The following is a 21,720-nucleotide window of genomic DNA, read 5'->3' as shown; positions in this document are numbered from 1 at the left end:
AAATATGACCAAGGAGTTTCCACAAATGACCACCTCTTTGATCCAGTCTGGAGTGTTCGATCACAATAACGCCTCAATTAGACATCAGAAGAAGACCGTTGTGTCATAGCAACGACCTATGGTCACACACACACACTCAATCACACTCATATTGAAAAGTGTTTCTGCTGAATAACGTTCACTTGGTGAGAGCGAGGCCAGTGTATCTCAACTTTACCACATGAAATACTGTGTTTGCCTGTCTTTTATAAGCTCTGCTTTTGTTGCCATGGGCAACCAGGGTATTCTCAGCAGCTCTCTGTATAGAAATAGGTTGTTTTTTATTTTTGTTTGTTTTTTTGTTTTGGTTAGCTAATCTCATCTGGGTGGGAATAAAACTGCATCAGGGAACCACCCACGATGAGCCTCGGATATTGACCTGTGAGTAAGCGAGCCTCCCAAATCTCGCTGCCTCTCTCGGGGCGAGCACAGCGAAGAAATGAAAATTAGAATCAAATTAATAAAATGCATGTCAAACTGATTAATAAAACACTGAATACGAAAAAGGCTACGTTATTGCAGCACTGTAATAGTATAAATTGATGTGATAGTTTTACAGGTTTCTAATAAACAAAATTCTCATTGGAACAAATGGTACATTAATTTTACTTTTTAGTTTTCATTTTCAAGTCTTTAAAAAGATTAAATTTAAGCCATGTTGCATAGCATAGCACAAGAAAGTGGAATGCAAAATGAATGAATGAATGAAACAAATGGTGGCTGACCTTCCAATTAATCACCAGATGCCTCATCTATTTAACCCTCAAATTGACTTCTCCCTTTTCCTATTAGGGGAAAAAATTGAGTAGTAATAATCTCAGTTCATTGACGCTATTGTTCACACACGAACATTACAAAGCCCAGTTAAACCTCATTGCTAACCAATACAGCAGCACCTACTGCAGCACATGAACAGTCTTTCAGCTGACGGATCTGTTTTTCGGAATTTCTCCATTATCAATGACAATGTACTCGTAATATTGTTTAGTATTATGCCAAAAATGCATGCAAATAAATACTTTTTTCTCAACATTAATTCCAATAATTGTAAAATATTTCTAGGTGACTGTATGGCTCTACCTTCCTGTTCCCAGTCCATTATGTCTCATCAGGATTCTTTAAAATGTGAGTAGTTTTACATTATCTTTGTGTTCATTAGACTGTTGTTAATATATTGCACTTATTAATTCCAGCAATACTTATAAAACATCACTAAGTGACAGTATGGGTTTTGCAAAAAGCTTCCTGTTTACACTTCATTTTGTGTTGTCAGTTATCTTCAAAGGGTGAGTAGTTGTACTTATTTTTTTTCATTTTATTTTTTTAGTTTTGCTTCTCTTTACACCTGACAGTTAAGAACGTGGAAATGTTACTTAAAACATTGCTTGTAAAGTTAACAAAGATTTTATAAAGGTGAGTGTAGAGTGTGTTGTGTGTGTCCATGTTTATGTCTCATTTCTTACTTTTTCTCTGCATTTTCCCCTGTCTTCCACTTGACATGAATTGTAATATACTGGTAATATTGTTTAGTATTATGCCATAAATGTGTACAAATACCCCTCCTTGCGCCGTCACCTTATCGTGGTGGAGGGGTTTGTGTGTCCCAATGATCCTAGGAGCTAAGTTGTCTGGGGCTTCACACCCCTGGCAGGGTCACCCGTGGCAAACAGGTCCTAGGTGAGGGACCAGACAAAGCACAGCTCCTAAGACCCCTATGATGAGAAAAATGATTGGATTACGTTTTCCCTTGCCCGGACGCGGGTCACCGGGGCCCCCCTCTGGAGCCAGGCCTGGAGGTGGGGCTCGAAGGCGAGCGCCTGGTGGCCAGGCCTGCACCCATGGGGTCCGGCCGGGCACAGCCCGAAAGGGTAACGTGGGTCCCCCTTCCCATGGGCTCACCACCTGTGGGAGGGGCGATAGGGGTCGGGTGCAATGCGAGCTGCCGAAGGCGGGGACCTTGGCGATCCGATCCCCGGCTACAGAAGCTGACTCTAGGGACGTGAAATGTCACCTCTCTGGCAGGGAAAGAGCCCGAGCTGGTGTGTGAGGTCGAGAAGTTCTGACTAGATATAGTCGGACTCGCCTCCACGCACAGCTTGGGCTCTGGTACCAGTCCTCTCGAGAGGGGTTGGACTCTCTTCCACTCTGGAGTTGCCCACGGTGAGAGGCGCCGAGCAGGTGTGGGTATACTTATTGCTCCCCGGCTCGGCGCCTGTACATTGGGGTTCACCCCGGTGGACGAGAGGGTAGCCTCCCTCCGCCTTCGGGTGGGGGGACGGGTCCTGACTGTTGTTTGTGTAATGCACCAAACACCAGTTCAGAGTACCCACCCTTTTTGGAGTCCTTGGAGGGGGTGCTGGAGAGCGCTCCCGCTGGGGACTCCATCGTTCTGCTGGGGGACTTCAATGCTCACGTGGGCAATGACAGTGAGACCTGGAAGGGCGTGATTGGGAGGAACCCCCCCCCCCCGATCAGAACCCGAGCGGTGTTCTGTTATTGGACTTCTGTGCTTGTCATGGATTGTCCATAACGAACACCATGTTCAAGCATAAGGGTGTCCACACGTGCACCTGGCACCAGGACACCCTAGGTCGCAGTTCGATGATCGACTTTGTGGTCCTGTCATCGGACTTGCGGCCGCATGTCTTGGACACTCGGGTGAAGAGAGGGGCGGAGCTGTCAACTGATCACCACCTGGTGGTGAGTTGGCTCCGATGGTGGGGGAAGATGCCGGTCCGACGTGGCAGGCCCAAACGTATTGTGAGGGTCTGCTGGGAACGTCTGCCGGAATCCCCTGTCAGAAGGGGTTTCAACTCCCACCTCCGACAGAACTTTGCTCATGTTCTGTGGGAGGCGAGGGACATCGAGTCCGAGTGGACCATGTTCCGCGCCTCCATTGCTGAGGCGGCCGAACGGAGTTGTGGCCGTAAGGTGGTCGGTGCCTGTCGTGGCGGCAATCCCCGAACCCATTGGTGGACACCAACGGTGAGGGATGCCGTCATGCTGAAGAAAGACTCCTATCGGGCCTTTTTGGCCTGTGGGACTCCTGAGGCAGCTGATGGGTACCGGCTGGCCAAGCGGAATGCAGCTTTGGTGGTCGCTGAAGCAAAAACTCGGGCATGGGAGGAGTTCGATGAGGCCATGGAGAAAGACTTCCGGACGGCTTCGAGGAAATTCTGGTTCACCATCCAACGTCTCAGGAGGGGAAAGCAGTGCACCATCAACACTGTGTATAGTGGGGATGGGGCACTGCTGACCCTCGACTCGGGACGTTGTGAGCCGGTGGGGAGAATACTTCGAAGACCTCCTCAATTCCACCGACACGCCTTCCCATGAGGGAGAAGAGTCTGGGTTCTCTGAGGTGGGCTCTCCTATCTCTGGGGTTGAGGTGGTTAAAAAACTCCTCGGTGCCCCGGGGGTGGATGAGATTCGCCCGGAGTTCCTCAAGGCTCTGAATGTTGTAGGGCTGTTGTAGTTGTAGGGATGTTGTAGGGCTGTTGTAGTTGTAGTTGTAAGGCACTGTCCCCCGATGTCGCGTGGACATCGGGGGACAGTGTTTCAAGTCGCGCGGACACAGTGTTTCAAGTCGCGTGGACATCGGGGGACAGTGCCTCTGGATTGTCAGACCGGGGTGGTGGTCTCCCTTTTTAAGAAGGGGGACTGCAGGGTGTGTTCCAACTACAGGGGGATCACACTCCTCAGCCTCCCTGGTAAGGTCTATTCAGGGGTGCTGGAGAGGAGGGTCCGTCGGGAAGTTGAATCCCAGATTCAGGAGGAGCAGTGTGGTTTTCGTCCTGGCCGTGGAACAGTGGACCAGCTCTACACCCTTGGCAGGGTCCTCGAGGGTGCATGGGAGTTCGCCCAACCAGTCTACATGTGTTTTGTGGACTTGGAGAAGGCGTTCGACCGTGTCCCTCGGGTGGTCCTGTGTTGGGTGCTTCGGGAGTATGGGGTACCGAACCCCCTGATACGGGCTGTTCGGTCCCTGTACGACCGGAGTCAGAGTTGGGTCCTCATATCCGGCAGTAAGTCGGACCCGTTCCCGGTGAGGGAACCTATGGTCACGAGCTGTGGGTCGTGACCGAAAGAACGAGATCCCGGATACAAGTGGCCAAAAGGAGTTTCCTCCGCAGGGTGTCCGGGCTCTCCCTTAGAGATAGGGTGAGAAGCTCGGTTATCCGGGAGGATATCAGAGTAGAGCCGTTACTCCTTCACATCGAGAGGAGCCAGATGAGGTGGCTGGGGCATCTGATTCGGATGCCTCCCGGACCCCTCCCCGGTGAGGTGTTCCGGGCACGTCCCACCGGGAGGAGACCTCGGAGACGACCCAGGACACGCTGGAGAAACTACGTCTCTCGGCTGGCCTGGGAACGCCTCGGGATCCCCCCGGAAGAGCTGGATGAAGTGGCTGGGGAAAGGGAAGTCTGGGCATCCCTGCTAAAGCTACTGCCCCCGCGACCCGACCTCGGATAAGCGGTAGAAGATGGATGGATGGATGAATCTGTACAAATAAATGCATTTATCTAAACATACAGCACTTATTAATTCATAACTACTTATAATACGCAGCTAGTTGACGGTATGGCTTTATTTGTTATATTGTCTTCTCTTAACACGGATGACAATTAGGAATGTAATATGTTACTTCAAACATTGCCTATACTGTTGGTAAATGTTTTATGAAGGTGACCATTTGAGTCAGTAGTTACATAATTTGAGACCGTGTTCTGATTTTGGAGATTTGTTTCTAATTCCATTCTACTTGTTTGAAGATAATTGCTGAAAACATATGCAAAGACTGAGAACTATGTAGTACTCAATTGTGGAGTTTTTCACCTTTTCACTTTTCCAGATTTCTTTTGTGGTGTGGCTAAAACGGCTGCCGTGGCTGCTTTAGAGCACCTCTTTGTCAGTCGTGATTGTGTGCTTCATCAGAGAGAGAAGGTGAAAGAGTGAGGGGGGAATAAAATTCAAGTTTAAAAAGTTCGACTTGACAGCCAACGTGTGGACAGGGGCTTTGTGCTGACGTGGCCACTTTAGAGTGCCTCGTTGTCTCGGTGTGGCGAAGCCCTGTGACAACCCTGCGGGATATAGCCCAGTAGTATCCATTTTATATGTCACAGAAGTGGTGTTTGATTGGCAATTGACAATTGAGCGGGGCGTGGTTTTGGCGTATTCAGTGAACACAACCACAATGTTCGAGCGCGGAGAGAACGAATTGATTATTCATAATTGTGAAGCCTTATTTCACATACTTTGTGTCGTGTCAAATTTAGAAGACTTATCTTAACTTTAGAGATACTTTAATTGACTTTATTATTGTTCTTAGAAATCTTTCTTCTTATCAAATGTTGCACCTACAGGAATTGTAATCACTCAGTGACCGTCCTAGCCCGAAGCTAGGTCACTGCGTTTATCTATTGTTTCTCCTCGAGATGTCACGGATGCAGCGCAGTGTACCTCATTGTGCTCTTCACTGGCTTTGACGCTGAGCGCTAAAGGACAGAACAAACTATAAACAGTTGCCTAAAACCTCATCCATCAGCCAGCTGGCTCCCATTTCTGATCTCCTCCTCCTCTGAGATTCTTCTTTGAATGACAGAGTGTTTAGCCCTTGTGTACGCTCACGAACATTTAGGCTAATCAATATGAGACCACACCAGCCAATTATGGATCACACGCACATATGTTGCAGAAAACGGACACGTGAACATGTTTTTAATGATGTGGCAAAACCGACTTGATTTATATCAGGTGACGTAGACTATGAAACGCGAGCAAGCTCACTCAGATAATCCCAGTGATTTAGTGGCATGTGACAGTACAGAAATTATTTGCTGATCAGTACAAACCATGGAGACGTCGTGATTAACTGAGCTTTTTTTTTTTTGTTCACAGACCAAACAAAAAAATTGAATCATCCCCATGTATCATGAAATGATCATTAAACAGGAAAACCTAACAGTTTTACAAGTAGATGTCTGGAATAAATGCAGACATTGCCCATTAAACGCTTCATCAACCTGAGCTAAATAGCTTTCTGCTGACTGAAATTCTAGTTGGCAGCTCAAGGGGGGTTGGGGGTAAGAAAAACAAAACTAAAAATAATGGCGACGTTAAAGGGATTGGTGCTGTGTGGCCCCTATTAACGCTGGCGGTCTGCAGTGACGTCGGGGGTCCACCGAGAGACGCCTTGTAAACGCCACCCACGCTGGCGCACAACATAGAAAGACACCGGCAAAACAAAACAAGTATTGGGACAACTGGCCATGATGCCTGTCAGCAAAATTTTGAAGCGTGTGTTTGGGAAGCAGGGGTTTCTCAGGTTCTTCCACAACACATGCCTGTAAAAAAGGGCTTTTCCCAAACTGTTCTCACAAAGTTGGAAGCATGGAATCGTCCAAAAATGCCTTGGTAAGTGGAAAGAAACAATACAGCGAGTCACTCCAGTTCCACCTCTGATTGATTAGAGGTGTTCCACAATACTTTTGTCCATATGTTGTTCCAGCTATGTCCCAGCTTTCCACATTCAACAGAGTAAAATAAATAAGCACTTCAGTGATACATACTAAGATTGTATTGTTTTTTTTGTTTTAAGTACTTTTGAACATTATTTCTCTGATAATTCAAGTAAGATCATGAGCCACCAACAGTCTGAGCAAGATGAGTTGAACATTTTTAATAATATTAAAACAGTGGTGTTTCGAAAGGAGACAAATCCCATAGGAGGTTTTGTTGTACAGTCCGTGGGGGAAGATCAGAAACATTCAAACATTCACCCATGGGAGCGTGTACTCTTTGATAAAGTGTATTGCTTGACAATTCGTTAATTCATCAGAGTTGCTTGTTTCTTATTGCCAATGACATTCAAAGCGTTTTGAATAGTGGTTTTCTCTTGTTGAAAGGTGGTTTAGAGTGCGGTTACCCTGCGTTTTCTGATTGTGTTATATTTTTTTACTAATGTGAACATACTATATTTGATTATCTTAAAGGGGAAATAAACTCAAAAATAAATTTTGATTACATTATGGTTTGAACCCGAACTTCAAACCATCATGTAACCAACCCATCGTTCTGCTTGTTATCGCAGCATACACGAGGGATCCGCGACCTGGTTTACGGGTTGGGTCACGTGGCGTTTGCAACGAAGCGTGAGAGACTTTGTAACATTAATTCCGGTCGACAGCAGAGGGTGATATTGCCAAACATGGCGGCCCCTAGAGCTCAATGAAAACTGATGCATTTTAATTCTTATTCCATGAACGCAATATTAATCAGAACACCGTGTTTAGTCTAGTGGGGGCGCACATAATGTATTCTTGCTCCCACGGAAAATTCGGGTCAAGTTCCCTTTTGAAACGATTATACTCTATGGCATTTGGAATTAATTTAAAACTGTTTAGGTGACTATTTTGAATAAGGAAACCACTCCAAATGTCTCTGACAGCAGTGGATTTTTGGCCTGTTTTCCTGATCCTAACACCAGAATGTCACACATAAAATGTTTAAAAATCACACACAATTGTGGTGTGATGCATCCAGTACTTGGTGCAATCATATAGTTCCATCCTTTGGATCGACAGTAAGTTATTTCAATTTCGTGTTGCATGGCGAATCACAAAAGGCACCGCCCACATCCTGCGGTGTGAACTCAAAACCCTCACAGTTTATACATGGGTCATCCATCTAGTATCCCTGATTTCCAATAGGGCTCATTTGACTGACTTATTTATTGAGTTTATTTAACCTTTATTTATCCAGGTAAGCAAATTGAGAACAGATTCTCATTAGAAATGCCAACCTGGCAGCTGGCAGCAGAGTGAAACAAAGCCAAATAAAAGCAAACACAAATAAATAGACAACAAACAGAGTGTGATTCCCTTGAAGGAGTTGGTTTAAGTACAACCCTGTGGAATTGGCCAACAAGCTGTGCTTTTGACCAAAAGCTTTTAACCTTCCTGTTCATTTTCGGGCACGTGTCCTTGAGACCTTGTATGCGGGGAAGCGGATTGTGACCAGGATCACTAAAAACATAGCAGAATAAATACTTTTTGAGTATGAGATAGCCTCGCAAAATCGATTTGGTTGGATGAATCGAATTGATTCTACAACCCCAATTCCAATGAAGATAGGACGTTGTGTTAAACATAAATAAAAACAGAATACAATGATTTGCAAATCATGTTCAACCTATATTTAATTGAATACACTTCAAAGACAAGATATTTAATGTTCAAACTGATAAATGACTGATTGTTTTTAGTAAATAATCATTAACTTAGAATTTTATGGCTGCAACACGTTCCAAAAAAGCTGGGACATGTGGCAAAGAAGACTGAGAAAGTTGAGGAATGCTCATCAAACGCCTGTTTGGAACATCCCACAGGTGAACAGGCTAATTGGGAACAGGTGGGTGCCATGATTTGGTATAAAAGGAGCTTCCCTGAATTGCTCAGTCATTCACAAGCAAAGATGGGGCGAGGTTCACCTCTTTGTGAACAAGTGCATGAGAAAATAGTCGAACAGTTTAATGACAATGTTCCTCAACGTAAAATTGCAAGAAATTTAGGGATTTCATCATCTGCGGTCCACAATGTCATCAAAAGGTTCAGAGAATCTGGAGAAATCACTGCATGTAAGCGGCAAGGCCGAAAACCAACATTGAATGCCCGTGACCTTCGATCCCTCAGGCGGCACTGCATCAAAAACCGACAATGTGTAAAGGATATCACCACATGGGCTCAGGAACACATCAGAAAACCAATGTCAGTAAATACAGTTCTGCGCTGCATCCGTAAGTTCAACTTGAAACTCTACTATGCATTTTTTACTATGCATGAATTTAATTCTTATTCCATGAACGCAATATTAATCAGAACACCGTGTTTAGACTAGTGGGGGCGCACACAACGTAAAGCAAAAGCCATTTATCAACAACACCCAGAAAGTGGAAAAGTGTTCTGTGGTCAGACGAGTCCAGATTTCAAATTGTTTTTGGAAATTGTGGACGTCGTGTCCTCCAGACCAAAGAGGAAAAGAACCATCCGGACTGTTATGGACGCAAAGTTCAAAAGACAGCGTCTGTGATGGTATGGGGCTGTGTTAGTGCCAATGGCATGGGTAACTTACACATCTGTGAAGCCACCATTAATGCTGAATGGTACATACAGGTTTTGGAGAAACATATGGTGCCATCCAAGCAACGTCTTTTTCATGGATGCCCCTGCTTGTTTCAGCAAAACAATGCCAAACCACATTCTGCACGTGTTACAACAGCGTGGCTTCGTGGTAAAAGAGTGTGGGTACTAGACCGGCCTGCCTGCAGTCCAGACCTGTCTCCCATGGAAAATCTGTGGCGCATTATGAAGCGTAAAATACGACAACGGAGGCTCCGGACTGTTGAACAGCTGAAGCTGTACTCAGGCAAGAATGGGAAAGGATTCCACCTACAAAGCTTCAACAATTAGTGTCCTCAGTTCCCAAACATTTATTGAATGTTGTTAAAAGAAAAGGTGATGTAACACAGTGGTAAACATGACCCTGTCCCAGCTTTTTTGGAACATGTTGCAGCCATAAAATTCTAAGTTAACGATTATTTGCTAAAAACAATAAAGTTTATCAGTTTGAACATTAAATATCTTGTCTTTGTCGCATATTCAATTAAATATAGGTTGAACATGATTTGCAAATGATTGTATTCTGTTTTTATTTATGTTTAACACAACGTCCCAACGTCATTGGAATTGGGGTTGTAATAAGGTGAGCAAATGTTTTGTATTATATAGATTTCTGAGTTAAATGATTGGCTTTTTTATACCATTCAGGTTTTATTTTGTTTTAGAATTACATTCCAGGCCAAATGCCCACAGGCCGTACGTAGGTTCCCCACCCCTGCTGTCTCACGATATCTTTTTTTGCCACTTTCTTGTGTCATTTCCAACTGAAAGATTCTCATTCACCGTACGAAAATACACTTGAACTCAATAATGGGTCAGGACATGAATAATAATGTTGAGTGTAACTGTATACCACATGTTTTAACTTGCGCTACCATCTCCTGCATCTGCCCCCACGCTTATCCACTAGCTCACCACATCAGTTCCTCATCACTTTCCAGTTTGAGCAACCATGACAAATTACAATTCTTTTTTTTCTAATTCTCTAAAATGATGCCGGTGTTCACGCATAGCACCTAGTGACAAGCGCAGGCACACACAGCATCATGAGCATCAGCAGTAGCAGCAGACTCACCCTGACAGCTTTGGCATCTTCACAAAGCTGAACACATCCATGTGTGCTGCAGGTCGCAGTCGAGGCAACAAATGTGCCAACTGCTTCACTCGTGCTCCATTGTCCGAACACCGTCTTTGACAGCAAAGGGGTGAATAATTCAAGAACAACACACACCTGAAAAAAAGTGGCGCTTCCACAAGTCAGGTGGAGAGATTATTCGTGTTGTCTGGGCTTCTGCATGGCTGAGTGATTGCTGTGTCCTCGCCTCGCAAATCCACTACAGCGCATGGAAAAGGATCTGGCAGTGTGTGTGGAGCTTCCCCCCGCTGGTTACATCCTTCAAAGCATGCCTGCGTTAAGCCACCTTCATTTAATTTCCATCGCGGCGGAATTATGTGCGGGAGCCGCGCAGGAACAACAGCTTTGGAGAGAAGCAGGGAGAGAGACAGAGAGAGAGAGAGAGAGAGAGAGAGAGAGAGAGAGAGAGAGAGAGAGAGAGAGATGGATGGATGAGAGGGAGGGAAATAGGGAGGTACACGGATGTGGGAATGTGAAAGGGTGTGCATAGGAGCCACAGGAATTCCATCTAAAGGATGCAGCCGGCTACGTAGAAGTCCCCGAAGGCTGCTGTCATCAATCAGTTGCGCAGCCACGACGCAGCGTGGCGTGCAATATATTGTTGCTGGAAAAAGCAACAGCTGGAGAGCGAGCATGCACCTAATGTAGACGCCCCCCCGCCCAACCCCGCCCACCGCCCTCCACCCCTCCATCAAACAAACCACCCCCTACTTCTCCAACTGTGCTCACAGCTGCACAGGACAACTCTAGTCTGCATTTATGATTTTGACCTTTCAAAACTGTTAAAGCTTCCTCTCCATTATGCCACATCACGATGGGCGTCCAAACACTTGAATCCAAACACATTTTTGGGGCCACAGAGATGATAACATCGAGGACTGTTATCTATAGCGTTATAAAGGGCATCAAGCGCTTCTAGCGGAACCCTCAAAGTCGAACACAATCCGTTCCCTCTATTCATTTTTTATAGTGCTTGTCCTCATTAGTCAGAATCAGAATCATCTTTATTTAGTTTTGTTTCATGTTTTTCTGTGTCCCATGTTGTTCATGTCTTGTGTGTCTGTTTGGTTACGTGTCCACCTGTTCTTGTCAACCCTCTCCCTCGTGTCAACCAATCAGCTCCCTCCAGCCACTTGTGTCTTGTCCTGGTATTTCTTGTTTTTCGTATTTGATTCCCTGCTTTCTTTCAGTCTGTGTTGCTGCATTTTCATAGGTCGATCATTATGTGTCGTCATGTCCCCTTAGTCCCGTCTTGTTTCTGGTGGAGAGATTAGTTCAGTTCTTTGTTCCCTGGTGTTTCTTTGTTATTTTGTGTTAAGATTTTGGACTTTGTTCATTTAGCTTTTTGCCTCAGTGATCCTTGGTTGCCTTTTTTGGTTTTATAAATAAATACTTTTTTGAGATTCTGACACTCCTGCCTTGCTTCCCTGCTGTCATGCAATTTGGTCCTCCACTTTCTTGCCTCCAACACCTTGAAAACCCGAACCTGAAAATCTGGGTCGCAAGTGAGCTGGAGCCAATCCCAGCTGACTTTGGATGAGAGACGGGGTATGCCCTCGACTGGTTGCCAGTCAATCATAGGGCAGATATATACAAACAACTATTCACACTCACATCTTCAATAAACTGAACCAATTGCGACATTGACTGATACACTGGAATGGAAAAACTGCTATCACTGATTTTCTTATCGGGGAAAAAAACTGTTTTGGCTCTTCTCATATGCTCGACTATGTTGATTTTTATTGAACCCCAAACAACATGGCATTGACAAGGTAGAAGCACATTACTCTGGTCGCTGTGGGTGTATTGTGATCATACAAAGAGAGGAAATGAGTGAAAGAGAAAAGAAAAGCATACCATGCTGCTCCCAATCTGTTCTGTGAAGCTAATTTAGTCAATTCAAAACAATATTTCCCACGGAGATCAGTTAGATATTTGGAACAATTGCTTGCAAATCCAAAATTGTCACTATAAAAACAAAATTTAAAACTTAAAATTCCTGTCTATCATACAAGTGGAAACAAAAACAACAACACACAAAGCATGAAATACAGCACAGACTGACTTTGACAAATGAGGAGGCGTAATATGTAAGGTGGAAGTCGTGTTCCAGATGCACCTTACATATCTTTTGTTTTAACTTTAACATAATTTAAAAGCAAATGCAGCCTGCGGTATATCATCCAAATTGTATGGACTGTAAAACTGGGCATACTGTGCGTAATGTACTGTGTGAATATAACCAGTGTCAACCCTGATTCCCAATGGACGACAATTACAGTCGGCACTCTTGACGTCCTCACGAGGAAACAAGAATCATTTGGCTGCTCCCGTCCAGTCGTACAGCGATCGGATGAATTTCAGATGTGGCTCCCGACAGTGTTGCTATTTCTTTGGGTTTTCGGCACAGATGAAGGCACAACTGATAATGAAACTTGAACTTCTTGCTTTGAGGCAGCTGCTACCATTTAACAGTTGCCAACAGTTCGAAACGCACGCTGTGAACAGTGTGAAGACGTCAAGTCGTGGCTCTCAGTCAGTCCTTACTGTGTGAGCACTTCACTCGTTAGCGTTTTGCTAACAGCCGTGGGCTATTTACACCGACTTTTTAAGCTGCCACTTCTGAAGTTTCCGTCTATGCACAGCTTTAGGCGTTTAAGAGTTGACGAGCGACTGCACTTTCATTTAACATTTCTTCATTTCTCACTGAGCTCCATAATTTGGTTGACTTGACTTTCTCATTTGCTTTGGGTCTAGGAGCTAATGCTGGGCATGCACTTTGTATTTTTGCTGTTCCACATTGGCCTCGTAGTTGTTGGTTTTGCGCAATGTCGGACAAATCAAGAAGAAGAAGGAATGCTAATGCTAAACACAAACAGCAAAGCCATGGTTTCTCCTATTATTTGTGCATGGATCTGGGCCAAAACCTCTGTCGACACTCTTTACAATGAGCAGTTATGAATTTGTCCATTTCGTGCAGTGTGGAAAAGCCCAAGTGTTCAGAGCGCAGATTAATACCTTAAGGACATTTCCTGAAAAGGCTTATTAACCACCATGGTAAATCAAAGAAAGGAGGATGATTGTGAAATTAAATTACTGCTGAATAGCACACTTAATTGCTTAGACACGAACTAAATTTCCTAGGTGTAAGGAAATAACTGTACACCTTGAAGTCATGCAATGACACAAGTGGAAAAACAAATGTCAGTTTTAGCCTACGTTTTAGTAGAACTAGCATCCAAAAAACACTCATTAAATCTTGACAACAGATGAAGAATCGCCGTCTGTCTTTTATCTCAAAGACAAAAACTACCCATCCATCCATTTTCTGAGCCACTTCTCCTCACTACGGTCGGGGGCGTGCTGGAGCCTATCCCAGCTGTCATCGGGCAGGAGGCGGGGTACACCCTGAACTGGTTGCCAGCCAATCGCAGGGCACATACAAACAGACAAACAGACAACCATTCGCACTCACAGTTACACCTACGGCAGTTTTAGAGTCTCCAATTAACGCATGTTTTTGGGATGTGGGAGGAAACCGGAGTGCCCGGAGAAAACCCACGCAGGCACGGGGAGTACATGCAAACTTCACACAGGCGGAGCCGGGGATTGAACCCGGGTCCTCAGAACTGTGAGGCTGACGCTCTAAGCAGTCGGCCACCGTGCCGCCGACAAAAAACTAGCCCTCATAAATCAAACCCGATGGATGGGAGCACCTCTGTCAAAGCCCACCAAGAGTCAATTAGCCTCATCGGTGATCCAAGTCGGGCTGATATTTCTTCATGTACCTCTGACGATTTTTGGGGGGATGAAAGCAGCATCTCTGCTGAAAAGGAAGCACTCTGCTAGAAATCGCTAATTTCCAATGTCTATCCTACTGAGAGCATCTGCCCCGCTGTGGACAGCTAATTAATGTTGGCAATAAATGTGCTTCTGTAAAAAAGACATTAGCAGTAGCTCAGTCTGTAAGGACTTTGGGTTTGAGTCCCACTATCGGCAAAAATGTAAAAATTGGCAACTAGTTGTTTCATCATCCCCACCACCCCCCTCAAGTGTTTCTTTCACTCTGAAGCTCTCCTTGCATGTCTACATGTGTGTGATCTGTTGCATGCAACACAAAAGTATACATCGGAGTGGGAGTTGAATTTCCCCTTGATTTTTGATTTTTTTATTTTTTTTTTTATTTTTATAAATCAAAAAAATATAATCATTACCAGACAAGTTGGATGATGAATGTTCTGCCCTGAAAGATTTGCACGCCATTTTCCCTATAGTGGCCACAGCTACTTGTGGTGACAGGAAATGTCTAAACATTACGTGTCATAACGTCCTTTAGAGTACAGTATATAAGACAAATACATCCAACCATTTTCTATCCTGATTGTCCTCATTATAGTCACTGCCAATCCCAGCTGACTTAGGGCTCAAGACGTCGTACACCCTGGACTGGTTGCTAGCCAATCGAAGATTTTTTTTGTTTCATCAATGCATGTGGGTGGAGAATGGTGACAGATATTGGCTTGAGCCATTGAGTCATAATTTCGTTCAAGAAACTCAGGTCTGCCCCAAATTTCATACAGTCCTGGCTCACGACTGACGAAACGTTCACAATCATTTCAGTGGTACCACAGTATAGTAATAACATTCCTCAAGTTATTCCTCCCTCCTGTATAATTATTGCAAATCTATGCTGGGTGCTCGGCAGAATAATAAACATAAATCAATAAATATGTCCGATGCTAATGGATGACTAAAAAAAAAACAAAAAGCGGCAGATGTTAGCAGGCGATTTTCGAACCCCAATTCGTAGCTGCCTTCTTCAAGTCAAGAGGCAACTCTCCTCCTATTAAAATGCCACAACTTGTAAGCTCCTGCAGGCTGACTTGATATGCCTTTGCTGCGACTGATACGCTCAAAAAAGAATGTTGTCTCTCTGACTTAGGGTCAGTCTCCCGTTGTTGTTGTTGTTTTTCCGGGCCAGCATCGCAAAGGCAAGGTTAATGGAAAAATAAGAAGCACACTTGGTTTTTCTCACGTGATGTCTCAGATTGTTGAGGGACAAAAAAAGCAATGTCTTTGCTAGAGCATAGGGTACAGGGAATGGACCAAGTGAATGAAGAGATGAGGTCTGATTTGCTTTAAATATAGCAACAGTGTCCTTTGGCTGTAGCTTTTGAGAGTCTCAGCATATTCTGGACAGTTGTGTTTGCCCATTCGGGCTTGCGGGCCCGAAGCCAACGTGAGCGGCAGCGGATATTAAGGTCAGACGGCAGCGTGATCTAAGGAGAATATGGCTGACGCTTTACACATCCAATCCCGCTGCCCCGCTGATGACGTACTCTAACATCTGAGTCACTTTCGAATCAGCGAATCAGTATTTACATTTTGCAAGACCCTGCCTTCGGATCACCGCAGGACTCTAAAAGCTGAAAATACGCAGAGTGCAGCTGTTATGCATGAATTGCTAATCGCGCTAAACAACAGGGGCAGGAATGTTTACTTAGATGCAGAGATTTGGCATCATTTGGGAATCGGCGCAGCCTTGCATTACGAATTATGTGTTTTATTAAGGTTTTACGGTGTATCGCATTGCTGATTGCTGTTGCATCGGTTTCAACAAAATATGTGTTACTAAGCACTGCAAAAAAAGGCTTTTCATAGTAAGCTACATGACTAGCACCCTTGCATTACTTATTTGACCATGCTACGATCAAATTTGCTAGTCTAGCCTCTTAAAACGAGGTAAAGCCACAAATAATTAGGAACCTGACCAAATTATGAGTGTCCAGATCTATTCAGACATTGTGTCAATACAGTCAAATTTTCTTAAGGTTTGGTATTTGGTGTGATTAGAATGCGGTGACCTCAAGTGTGCCGTGGAAAATGATCCAAGTTCACTTAATTGGTCCAAAATGTCTTAAATATTTATTACAAATAATGTATCTTTGTTTATCTATGTATGCCATTGTATAGTGACAGGCAGAACAAATCAGACTTTTTTTTCCCACCTTCTTCGCTCTTCTGCCTTTCCCTGCGTGAGTTACGCGCACTCACGGTGGACAACCAGGCACTCCAAAGCGGCCACGCCAGTGGACTTTCCGAAGGGAAGATGCAGTTTCGGGTGTAGACATTGCTAGCTGCTAACTGCATGTCGCAATTGTACCACATGGCCGCTGATTCGAACGACGGCGCCTAATATAAAGCTGGGGAGCATGTGGGGCCCGTTTTAGCCACACCCCAAAAATGAGGAAAACTGTAATGGTGAAAAACAGTTTAACGCTTTATCTCCACATTTGAGCACTGCATACTTTCCAGTCTTTGTACCTCTTTTCAGCAATTGTCTTGAAACATGTATAATGTATTTAGAAGCAAATCTCTGAATTCACTTTGCGGGGATTTTAAGGGATAGAAAATCTCTCAGTTCACAACTTTTGTTCCGGTGTACTTTTCATATGTTTCCTACTGAATTGACATGGGAACAGGATAGTTTTGCATTTTTGACATCGGTCTGCCACCACAGCAGCAAAAGCATTGCAATTTACTCATTTTTGCTGATGTATTCAGTGTATTAAATGTTTTTTAGGAGTGAAATTAAAGATGGCACGGATAAAATGTTACTCAGTTGAGTAGTAATATTCTCTTCACCTGCTGTTAAATTCATAGTAATACTACTCTGAACGTAATCCTCTGGGTCACTGCCAGGGCAAGCGTGGTCCTTTTTATCTCATGTTTCCAGGAAACTAGCCTCTCCCAGCATGAAGTTTAGTGTTTTAGTCCAAACAATACAGTTTAATTCACTCAATACGACACACATTTGACAAGTTATGTATTCGAGGCACGGACGTTGTAGCCTCGAGCTGCAAGCAGGGGCTTGACTAAAGAAGTCTGCTTCTTCTCTTTATCTCCACAGCCCCAAATTTGAACCCTCCACTGCCTCTACTGTCACAGATCTGAAGCCAAACAGGCTCCATACGCAATACTAATCACCAAGCGATGATGACGATAACCCTAGAATCACGATACAGCGATTATGCGATAATCCGTACGTTGGAGGAAAGACATCCACAATCAGGACATCTGTGTAACTGAAGAAGGGAATAATGCTAGAAACACCCTGCTTGCACTTTAAGCATACATCAAAATTTAACAATGCAAATGGGTGAATACAGTGTAGTTTTTGAGGGAGAAAAAGAATGCTTTATGCATTACAAATATGCAGCAGTTGTGAAGAACACTACATAATACGATGGGTTTTCATTGGTCTGGTTTACACATGCAGTATTGCCGGTACAACGAAGAAAACAGCAAGATTTATTTAGTGCGAAATTGCATAGAGCTGAACATCAGCTAGAAACAGCTCCGCTGCCGGTTTATCGATTTTGTACTGTGAGCGATAGGAGCTACATCGACATGCCTGAACTACTGGTAGTCCTGCGATGTTTGTTTCAAACAAAAACCTCTTCTTCGAAGCTGTTGAAAGCAATGCAGTTCTAAAATGATCTCAAGGACAACGCTATTGCAAATTCTACAAGAACTCAACAGGAGTAACACAACACTGATGGTACTTTGGAGAATTTCCAACAAGATTGTGCAACGACAGGCATCTAGTGTGAGCGAGTGATGATCACCTCTGACTGAGTTATATCACAAGACAACACAAGGGCCACCGGGGGACTACTCACTGAATGACAGTGAAGATGCCGAGTTCGTTGTCGTCCGGGTTCATCGTTGCTGACAGGTTCTCGGCACGGGTGCTCCTTCCCGGCGTTTCCCGTCAAGGCATTTAGAGCCCCCCCCACCCACCCCCGCCCCCGCCTCGCACTGAAACGCTCCCGGCCTGCGCTCCCCCGACTCGGCAAAGTTTGCCACCCTCTTGCTTTTTTGTTTGGACTTTTCCTTTCTTGTCTGACTGAGCCCCGTTCACTTCTGATTGCCTACAGTGGCCCCGTCCAAGCGACTGGCACCGTGCCCCCCCGGGGAATAGAGCGAGCTTGTCGCTTCTGCCTCGGTAATGAAATAACATTACATTCCAGGCCAGTGCATCAGAAAACAGAGGGATCAATGGCGAACAGCTGGACTCCAATGGGGCGCCGCGCCGGCCCAGGCTGCCTCGATGAGCACGTTGTTGTTTGGGCAAAATTCACCTCCGCTCCACTAGGCCGCTGACAGGGAGACGACGCAGTTTAGTAGAGGAATAACCGCCGAGGAGTTATTTACCATTTTTCTGCACACCGATTTGCAATAGCTGACATAAAAATCTGATCCCGGTATGGGGCTTTTAAAGATGGCATGCGTTACAGGCAGGAGAGTTTAAAATTAAGCTGAAAACATAATCCAACTCTATCATTATCTGCCTGCCAACTGTCAACCATAAACGAGCCAAGCCTAAATCCTATATAAACCAGCGAACTGGATCTTAACCTAAATGTGGCATCATTATTTGATCCATAGTTGATCATTTTAATTCTCCGTTTAAAGGCATTCTCCTCATTGGTGTTTTAGCATGATGACTGTTCACGCTCAGTCAGCCATGCAAGAATGGCGTACACAGTCTTCCATTAGTTATGAGGGAAGGCACGTGTCTTTGCCTCTGCAAGCAAATGTACGCGCTTGCGTAACACGGCGCGTGCATGTATACACGCAGAAGCCTTTCAGCGCTGAAAGTTTAGCTCGCAACTTGGACTCCAAGAGGCTGGGATTTTTTTTTTTTTTTAACTTGTATCCTTTAGGCTGAATATTAGGAGCTCATTAAAGAGAAATATGAATAATATTAAGAATGGAGTGGTAATTTGTGAGGAGAAAGTAATATTATCACAATAATAATATTGTGTTAGGAGGGGAAACAAATGAATTGTCATTTTACAACAATAAAGTTGTAATTTTCCAGAAATATTTTTCTTATTTTTGTGTTTTTTAATTTATTTTCAAATAATAAAGTTGGAATACTGTATTGCAATAATTAATTAATAATTTGACAAAGATCATTTCAACATTGGTAATGTTAAGTTGGAATGTTATTATAATAAAGTTGTATTTTTAGGGGACTGACATCCGTATCTTGTACGGGGGGGAAAAAATCACAGATTTTCCAAATCTCACATCATAATGTTACAAGAATCAAGTCAGTACATTATGAGAAAAAAAAGCGACTTATTTTCCAAGACTAAGACAAAAGACGATATTATAAAAGTTAAGTCAAAATATTATGAGAATAAAGTTGCAATTTTCCAAGAACTTTTAATATTGCAAGAAAAATGTGTAATTATCCAGAAATTGTTCAGAATCAGTTCATAATTTGGAAGGAAAAAAAATTTAATGTCACAATAATTAAGTCTTAATATAAGACAATGAATTTGTAAATCCCTGAGTATGGTTGTATCATTAAGTTAAAATATTGCTATAAAATAATAAAGAATAAAGTCATACTTTTAGGAGAACAAAGTACTGATTTTGTGAGAAAACTATCTTAATTTTCAAAAATGTAAGTCATGATATTACAAAAATTAAGTCAGAAGATTACAATAATTAGTTTTTATAATTTTAAATTTCCACAACTGAAGTCACAATATTATGATATTATATGTATATATGAATATTAACCTACAAGAATAAAGTTGCAACTTAACAAGAATCAATTTTAACTTGGTGAGAAAAAGAATACAATATTAGGAGAAAGTCATTAAGCAATTAATTGATAAAATGGCTGTAATTTTTGTTAAAATGTCATAACAATCTGATGAAAAAACATTTTACAAGAATAAAGTAATATTATCACAAGAATTAAGTTATACATTAAATTACACTGTTACCTTTTCTTTTATGTGCGAATTTTCTTACCATAATCGTTTTCATCAATTCAGCAATAAAAAAAAAAAAATAAATAAAAAGTCTTTGTTATTGCAGCATGACAAACCTATTGTCATAATATTGTGTGTTTTTTTTTTTTTTTTTTTCATGTAATTTCACAATTTATTCCTTGGTGGTATCATACAATATACGATTACAGTTCCATTAATTGTAACACAGCTTTCACTGCTCACATATAATTCATGCAGTAGCCGTGCGTGAGCATATGGTCAAAGTGCAAAGCAGACAAAAGCAGACCTTTTTGTGCGAGCAAGATCCAGCACACGAATCCATCCAATCAGGGGGCCCGGCACTTACCCCGAGGCCACACTGCATCAGTGGCCTGCTTTTCTATGACACACAGGTCACGGCATTTGGAGTAAGAACAGAGGCTGTGCACTAGCCCTTGTGCCAAACGCACATGAGTAAGACCCGCATTTAGCGTGTTGTCTCGGGGTCATAACGGCCAGCAATTGAAGACGAGGTTAATAAGTTTTCACGGGCTGCTCCTTTATTTTTCTTTACAATGTCATGCTGCAAGCCTCTTGGCAAATTTCTCTAATGGCTTGAATGATGCGCCACGGTGGGCGACTGGTTAGCTCATCTGCCTCACAGTTCTGAGGACCGGGGTTCAAATCCCGGCCCCGCCTGTGTGGAGTTTGCATGTTCTACCCGTGCCTGTATGGGTTTTCTCCGGGTAATCCGGTTTCCTCCCATATCACAAAAACATGCATGCTAGGTTAATTGAAGACTCTAAATTGCCCATAGGTGTGAATGTGAATGCGAATGTTTGTTTGTTTATGTGCGCTGCGATTGGCTGGCGACCAGTTTAGGGTGTAAACTGCCGCTTGCTTCAAGATAGCTGGGATAGGCTCCAGCACCCCCGCGACCCTAGTGAGGAGAAGCGGTACAGAGAATGGATGGCTTGGATGACAGCATTGCCTTGTTGTGATTAATCTGTAGTATACAGTGGAACCTCAGTTTGGAAACATCACACATTTTCTGTAAAACAAATAAATAAAAATAGGCCTCAGAAACTAATCTCACAAGACTCCGTGTGTAGTTTAGTTTAGTAAGCCTCTGAAAGATTATCTCCTCAAGCTTTTTCTTTGGCTTTTTGTTTTTTGTGATCACCACAAAACTGCACTCGTGATGGGAAAGAGGAAAAAGTGTTATTGCACTGTATGAGTATTTAGGACTGGATGATACAGTATATCCTTCAAATAAAATCTAAAAAATGTTTTTTCACAAACATCAGCTCTCCAATTTTAATCAATGTTCCCCCTTCACTTATGGATAGAGCACAATTTCTCTCTGTCACTTTCTACCAACGCGCTAACCTTAGCTCCTCCTCCAAATACAACCATGATGTCATACTTCTTTGGCATTTATAACCTCTCACCTTAAGTCTAGTTTTATTGTACATCAGTTCACTTACTTTAGAAAGAAAATAAAAATGTTTCTCAAAACATTCCCTGTGCAGTTGATTAAGGTGTTATGGTTGCAATATTTTGTTTCACT

General features: G+C 43.4%; 1 protein-coding gene across 2 annotated transcripts in view; it reads right to left on the bottom strand.

The window, feature by feature from the left end:
- Positions 1-18,123, bottom strand: part of frmpd4 (FERM and PDZ domain containing 4) — a 45,170-nt gene extending 27,047 nt beyond the window's left edge. Inside the window, exon 1 of one of the 2 annotated variants that reach the window (XM_061692601.1) lies at positions 18,036-18,123. In XM_061692601.1, coding sequence (XP_061548585.1) covers positions 18,036-18,079 — 44 coding nt within the window. In that variant the 5' untranslated portion in view covers positions 18,080-18,123. Of the gene's footprint in view, positions 1-10,290; positions 10,947-18,035 lie in introns of those variants that run through there. The other variant, XM_061692602.1, reaches the window with a different exon arrangement.
- Positions 18,124-21,720: the final 3,597 nt, after the last annotated feature.

This window comes from Phycodurus eques, chromosome 12, assembly GCF_024500275.1.
Source record: "Phycodurus eques isolate BA_2022a chromosome 12, UOR_Pequ_1.1, whole genome shotgun sequence".
NCBI lineage: Eukaryota > Metazoa > Chordata > Actinopteri > Syngnathiformes > Syngnathidae > Phycodurus > Phycodurus eques.
Note: the sequence above shows the minus strand (reverse complement) of the source record. Positions and strands in the feature narration are given on the sequence as shown.